The sequence below is a fragment of the Dromiciops gliroides genome, chromosome X (assembly GCF_019393635.1).
Source record: "Dromiciops gliroides isolate mDroGli1 chromosome X, mDroGli1.pri, whole genome shotgun sequence".
NCBI lineage: Eukaryota > Metazoa > Chordata > Mammalia > Microbiotheria > Microbiotheriidae > Dromiciops > Dromiciops gliroides.
Genome location: NC_057867.1, coordinates 17,787,043 through 17,794,767, shown reverse-complemented (window position 1 = coordinate 17,794,767; position 7,725 = coordinate 17,787,043). Strand labels below are relative to the sequence as shown.

General features: G+C 39.2%; 1 protein-coding gene across 7 annotated transcripts in view; it reads right to left on the bottom strand.

Annotated features, from left to right (window-relative positions):
- Positions 1–1,343: 1,343 nt before the first annotated feature.
- LOC122733553 (E3 ubiquitin-protein ligase DTX3L-like) overlaps positions 1,344–7,725 on the bottom strand; it is a 35,527-nt gene continuing 29,145 nt past the window's right edge. For 6 of the 7 annotated variants that reach the window (XM_043974036.1, XM_043974035.1, XM_043974034.1 and 3 more), the window contains one exon: positions 1,344–5,388. In XM_043974036.1, coding sequence (XP_043829971.1) covers positions 3,021–5,315 — 2,295 coding nt within the window. In that variant the 5' untranslated portion in view covers positions 5,316–5,388 and the 3' untranslated portion in view covers positions 1,344–3,020. Of the gene's footprint in view, positions 5,389–7,051; positions 7,199–7,725 lie in introns of those variants that run through there. The other variant, XM_043974039.1, reaches the window with a different exon arrangement.

Here is a 7,725-nt window from a genome sequence, read left to right as displayed (position 1 = left end):
TATGTTCCTGGAAGGTATCTATCTCAAGAGGTTAACATGTTTCTGTCATGTGTGAAATGTTTTTATTTCTAAAAACTCAGATTTGCAGCGGTTAGAGGAAGGTTCATTTGAATGAGGTAATTTAGCATACTCAGTGGGATTTGGAGAAACACCATATCCAAAGCAAATAGGTAACTGTCATCGCTGAACTGAGTATTATGCCTCCCATAAACTTAAGAAGGATTTCTATAGTGAGAAAGAAGAAAAAAAAATTGGAAAAAGAGATGACAGTTAAAAGTTCTCCCACTCTCTCCAAAACCACTGTTCAAATAGAACTTTAATTGAAAATAAATACTTTTGGGGGGCGGGGTTGTTGGCTATCACTTGATTTGCCTGTTGATCTCTTGAGAAGAGTACATTTGTGTAAATTATTGATATAGATCCTGTATATGCCATACCACAGGGGGATGTTTTTGGAACTTTAGTAAGAAAAATATGATTTAGTTACTATGTTGTTTCAGGTGCTGGGAGAGGATGAAGGAAAATGACGATTTCACCCCATGGTGGAAAAGCACTCTGAAAGAAAGGAAACATAGTCTGTAATATGAGTCTAGTCTAATATCTGATTCCATAAAAGGAATTGAAGCCATTGTAATCAGTTACTGGCCAGGGTTAAACAATACCCTTTGTCTAAAATTGAAATCGAAGGAATCCAGTCAGTAATTGAAGACTTAGAGATATAAGGGCTTACCAAAAAGAGGAAGTGCCCATGTAGTACCCAATTTTATTGGTAAGAAAAGAAGGAAAATTAGATAATGTTAACCTATATATCAGTTTTAACTAAATTTAAGCATTCCTCTGATTCACCTACTATCTTTCCTAGACATTTGAAGGAACATAAAAGTTGTTTATTCCACCAAAGGGTCCACCTTAATTGATTATGCCTTCCCACCCTTCACCCTGTGCTTTGGTCCCCAATAATTTTAGCTGTTGCTTTCTCCACACTTGAGACTCAAGTATCCTCCTGTTTCACATGAGGAAACTGCTGATAAAAAAGATAAATGTATGGATGAATTTCTTTACATACTAAATCATCAGTCTCGGTTTGGAAAGATTTTAATAGGAATATAAACAAGAAAAATAAGGAACTGAACAAATTACTGGAGAAACTAGAAAGACTTCTGCAGTCTTCTGCAGAAGATGGCACTACAAAACAATATGCACATTTCACAGTAGCACATATAACTTTTACAAAAATTGAACGTCAATTTAGTGCACAAAGAAGTTGCAAACAAATAAAAAAACGCAGAAATAGTTAAGAAATACTTTACAGACCATAACTATTTTTTTCTGATCATTACACAGTTTTCACTTTATTAGAAGCATCTGACACAGCCATTAAAACATTACACCAAGAACATAAGCATTTAGAACCAGATGATTTAATTATTTAGAGAAGAATCAACTGAAGATCATTTGAGATACAATACATAACCTTCTGTCCTGGGGCAACAGGGTGTTGCATTGTCACCAATAGGTTATTGGTAACTGGGAAAGAAACCTCTCCTGTATCAGGAGAGGTTTCACTGTATCACTTTCATTTTCCAAGCAATGCCACAGAATCAAGTGTGTAAGTTCCTAATGAACATTTCTGCTTAGTTGTAGCAAATAGAAAAGGTGGACTCATTCAAAGAGGAATGGGAATTTCATCTGTTGCCCTACAACTAGACTTTTGAGGGGGCAATTGAGCAGACAATTTTGTGGAGATTAAAAGTCAGAAAATATTTGGATATGAATGTGATTGCACTAAGACTAGTCAGAGGGATTGACTACAGGTGCACACCAAAAGGTGAACTAAGACTGCAGAGAGGCAGAACAGCATACAAGCCAATGCCAGTTGGCACGCTGATTCTCAGCTAGGTTAATGAGCCTACCCATAGTCAATCAGTTAGTCAACAAGTATTTGTTAAGTGCTTACTATATTTTAAGTCCTGTGCTAGCGGATATAAAAGAAGGAAAAAGACAGTCTCTGCTCTCAAGTAGCTCAAAGTCTAATAGATAATATGCAAATATATGCAAAGAACTTTTTACAAACAAGTTACATACAAGATAAATTGACATAATCCACAATGGAAAAGCACTAGTAACAACAAGAGGGCTTGGAAAAGGCTTTATGTAGAAGGTAGGATTTTAGGTAGAACTTGAAAGAAGTCAGGGAAGTCAGTAGGTGGAAATGAGGATGGAAAGAATCCCAGGCATGGGGAATATCCAGTGAAAATGCACAATCCAGAGAGATGGAGTTTCTTGTACAGGGAATATCAAGGAGGCCACAATCACTGAATCACAGAGTACATAGTGTGGGAGTGAAGGAGGGACAAGGTCATGAAGGGCTCTGAATGACAAACAGGCTTTTTGATCTGTTTTTGAAGATTATTGGACGTTGCTGAAATTGATTAAAGACAGAAATATTTCCCCTACTCTTCAATTTATAGTAAATTTGACAGAGCCCTAAGGATGGATAGTTTCTGATGTGATGAATAATCTTGTATTTGAAGATTATGATCTTCTTGAAGATGAGTTACAATCTTTTCAATGTTCCTGGCTACCATACCAGCTAGCAGAGAGCTAGCTCTGGTGACTTCTGAGGCTACCAACAGCTGACCACAAATAATGTGAATGGATCCGAGGGTCAGTCATCACATTGTGCAAGTGGTACAATGGAAGAATCCTTAACTCCAGGATCCCTGGTGACAGAATAATGAAAACAGGCAGGGAAGAACTGAGAGATACACTTTGGGTTCTCACTAGAAAAAAGTTTACATTCCTACCAGGCTCTCAGTTAGTCTAATAAAAGGTAAAACACTCCAGGAAATTAGACAGGTTAGCAGGTTCATCTGACTCAGCCCTAAACAAACTAGCTTCTTCTCAAACTCTTTTATTTTTCTCTAAACACACAAATATTTTTATGGTTGCTTTGATTACTGTCCACAGCTGCAGCTCTTGCAAGCCCAGCTCTCAAGGCACCCTTGAAGTCAGTACTCTTACTCAATTCCTTTTGCCTTCAGCTCCATCTTGACTCGTGGCAGATAATTGGGATCAGGGTAACCAAAGTTTTCTGGCCCGCCAAACTGCAGAGTTTTGTGGTGAATATCATTCCAAGTGATCACATCCTTGACTCCTGAGGTCCGGGACTGTCCTATGGTGAAAATCAGCCTTTGGTCAAAAGCTCTTCTGAGGAGGTGCAAGACCTGGCGTCCTTCTTCATTATTTGGCAAGTATGCCACCCGCCTTGTTCCTTCAAAGCGTTTTCCTGGGTTGGGATGCTCTTCTGTCTGTATGCCTCCCCGCATGTCATAATGAATCACAATGGTGCCATAGGAATTATAACCAGGAAGTGAAGAGGTTCTGTAAGAGGTCGTCATCGTTCCATCTGGCTGATTCCCTTTCATGATGCCATAGGAAGTCTGGCATACAGGGCACACTGGCTTATGTTTCATGGCTTCTCTGATACAGGAACTACAGAACCCATGCTTGCATGTTGGGAGGACTTCTTTCTGGCGAATGACTCCCATACAGATGACACACTCCTCTTCTTCTTCATCCTCTTCCTCCTCGTCCTCATCCTCCTCTTTTCCTAAGTCCCTAAAGCTAGACAATCCATTGAAGGGAGGTAAAAGCATGTTGAAATCGTCACCATATTTGTCCAAGGGTGATCTGGACTCTCTATTCCAATTTGCTCCAAAGGAGAGAGCTGGCCCTTGTCTCTGCTGAGCAGTATCTTCAATATTAAAATATCTCTTGACATATTTCATTGCTTCTTCAAGGTACTTGGGCAAACCAGTCAGTGTCAGTTCTTGTCCATTCCACTCCAAGTTTACACAGGGGTGCTTTCTGTCAAAGTCCTCAAAGAAGGTCTTTTCTGGCCACAACTTTTTCTCTTGGTCTAATGATTTCAGGATCACTACCTCTTTGGCAATCTGAGGTATGAGCATCTGAAAGATGTCAATGAAAACTTCACAAGCATGTGTAGAAAGGTCTAAGCCTTTGTCTTTTGGTTTAAACACAATGAGGGTTTTCTCAGTTTGGGGATTGTGCAACAATTCCACCACAGTGTCATATTTTTTCTCTATTTCTCTGATTTCTTGGTACAGAAGACGCAAGTGAGCAGTATCAATCTCAAATTGATTCTGCATCATGTTTTGGGAAACCATCATTTCCACAGGTTCTTTGCGGGAGAGGTTTGATTCGATGAAATGTTGAGCTCCTGAAATATCCTGTGGATTTCCCCAGAGCATTAAGACTTTTCCTTCAGCTTTAATATGGAGGTTTTGAAACATGCCGGTAAGTGTTTTTTGGACGTCAAGTGCCAGCTGATTATCTGTGAAATGAATGTCCTGACGGCTCACATTCTCTATTTCCCTCTGAAATGCTCTGGTAAAAGCTTCTTGAGCTGCTTTCCTGTCAGATGACTTTCTTGTCTCAAACTCTATAAAAACATTGCCAGTAGGATATGCCAGGGTACTTTTGATACGTACTTGATGCTCACTTTCTATTCTGTCCAGAGTTTCAGCAAAGAAATATTTGAAATATTCATACAGATGTGAAGGAATTGAGATAAGGTCTAACTCTTCTTCTGTTCCTTGATCTAGGTTTGATTGAACATTAGGACTGTTGTAGTCATTTGGCATAATGTGCTCAATTTCTCTTGCTGAGGCTGAGTGGGCAAAATCTTCTTCCTGGTCATTTCCCAGCATTTTCTCACTTAAGAATAGATACATTTTTTCAATATCTTCGTAGTCACCAATCACTTTCTCTGGTCCATCATGGTCTTCCTCTATTTTAAGATTTGGGCAGAGGTTAATAATTGTGTCACTTAGCTCTTTGGAAAGCTTGAAGTTCATCTGGGCCTCCACATGGAGAAATATTTTTTGAATGAAGGACTTAGAGGAGCTAGGAGCACCTCCTTCATCTGGGTGCTTCTCATCTGGAAATTCCTTTGGGAGTGACAGAGGCTGAAAGGAAAGTTGGCTTGCTTCCAAAGTGTTGTTCTCTTCTGGGCCTTCACTTGCTTCTATGAAGACATTCACATATGACGTATCAGTGACTGGCACAGAGTGATCTCCCTTTGCTATCACACCTTCCTTGGCTTGTCTTTTATAAAACTCTACCCAGAAAGTGCCTTCCCTGGGACCAAATTTGACCTTGCACTTGCCTCCCCCAGACCTCCATGGGTTCTGGAAATACTTTTGCAGCTTCCTTTCCATTCTGGGGTAGGTCTCAGACACCCGGATCAGGACCCGGTAGATTGGGCTGTAGGCAGTGGAGCCAGTGGCCATCAGGGCTGGGTAGGAAATCGTGAGTTGAAGAGCCAGGCTGTGACCTTTGCTCACTGGGCTCTGCAGGGAGAAACTGGGGATCAGAGAGGGAAGATGAAAGGGAGCTGTTAGCCTCCTACTAGCATGTTTCTGCCCAGACCATAACTTAAGAAAAATATTAATTTGTTCAGACAGCACAAACAGAAGACAGACATAAGGCAACTGAAAATGACATCCTGAATAACAAGTTGAAAGAATAAATTTTCAAAAAGTACAATTAATTATTTGAAAGAATGATGATGAAGAAGATGATGAAGCAATATGCAAACATTTCCAAGACGCAGATAAAGCAGTCCTCAGAAGGAGAAAAAACATATCCTTGCTAGTATATATTAACAACAGAAAAAATAACAGGAATAATGCACTGAATATTCATTGAAAAAATTTGAAAGCCAAGAAATAAAGAAGCTTAAAGTAAGCACAAATTTAAAAATGGAGAAGAACCTGAAAAATTGAAGACAAAAATATTTCAAAGAAAGTATATCTAAAACCAAAAGCTTGTTCTTTGAATTGATAATCCTTTAGCTAATCTGTTTAAAAAGAAGAGGGGGAAAATCAAATCAATAAAATAACAAATGAACAAAGCAAAATATAAGTAGAACCAGAAAAAAAATTAACCATCATATTATGTACAGTGTTAACCCAAAACTATCACAAGTCCATGAGAAAGGTGTTGCAACTGTATTTATTAAAGAGAAAGGCACGTGTATGTCAGAACTGCCTATACTAAGGAGCCTAGTAGTGCAGGGAAATCCTTGGTATATAAGTTACAGGGAAAAGGGGAAGACATAGGGGAGGGGGAAAGGACCAATTCCTCCTGAAAGGGAAGAAAAAAAGAAAGTATGAATAAGTAAAATGTAAAAGGTAGTATTCTTTTCCCTTGGGAATTGCCAGACCAAGAAGATATGATGGTCTGCTTTTTGACAAGGGTCCCAGCTGCAGACACAGTTTCTCAGCTTGATGCAGACTGACTGGCACCTGTCTTGACTTCCAAGGACACCCAAGGAATCCAGCATAGGGTACAAACAATAAATTGTGTTATCTAGGTGGGGTTTCATCTTTGACACATTCAGCACCTCTTGCCCAGTGTTTCCATAAAATATGGCAACTCAAAAAGACAAGTTGAGGGGACCTCTTAACATTTTCCCTCCTGCAAACATAGGTCAAAAGTGGCCCCTCGATATGCCAAAGACCACATAGCTTACACTTGGTAAAACATTCCCATGCATACTAGCTGGGAAGGGTCTCTGAAGGCAAGAGAACCATTTCACAAGGATCAATGTCAACAGACTAACAAGAGGTATTGAGAACATTTACATCCCAAGGCTGATACAGGACATAGTTCCAATTACAAAGTGAGATCAGAAACATAAAGTACAGTATAAGTCATAGTAAGAATATTTAAAATTAGGCATTAATCCAGAGGGAGAAATCATACAACATTAAGAAAAGCGAGAGTGGATAGAGTAACGGCCCTGGAGTCAGGAGTGCCTGAGTTCAAATCCGGCCTCAGACGATTGACACTTACTAGCCATGTAACCCAGGGCAAGTCACTTAACCCCAATTGCCTCACCAAAAAAAAAAAAAGAAAGAAAAGAAAAAAGAAGAAAAAGGTGAGAGACAGTGTACAGATACATAAAAGAAAAGCCAAAGGGGTACAATGATGGACATCAATATGAACAAACATTAATTCTCACTGCAATTTAGTTACTGTTCTCAATATTCATTCAATCAACATAATTTGTCTTGGATCCTCTGGCTTGCTTCTTCTTGGGGAAGTATGAAAAATATTGTGTCCTCAGGAGCACCACTTCAGTGGACTTCCTTTGTGGTTCCCAGTTAATTGTAAAGACAGCCATTTTTGTTAAAATCTTCTACAAAACATCACAATACAAGATTTCAATAGAAGTCACAAAATTTACTTCCCTAACCATTAGTACATGTGGTAGAAACCAGCCAGACCCTCATGGTTCCAATCAAATCAGTAATAGAGCTAAGTATAAGGGGAACATAGTTCACCTGAAACTTCAGATAATTTAGGTTATAAATACCCCATGCTCTTTCTAGCGTTATCTAAACTCTCCACATAACGAAAACATTGTTAACAGCAAGTTAAAGGGTTACTTTGGGGGGGGGGGGTTGGGCAATGAGAGTTAAGTGACTTGCCCAGGGTCTCCCAACTAGTCAAGTGTATGAGAATGGATTTGAACTCTGATCCTCCTGAATCCAGGGCTGCATACCACCTAACTGTCTCAAGGTTACTTTTACATTGAATATGTAACACATTCAAATACAAACTAAATATTTTAAATACCATAGAAGGCAGAACTCTTGAAATGTTCTATGTATGTACATACATACATACTATGTG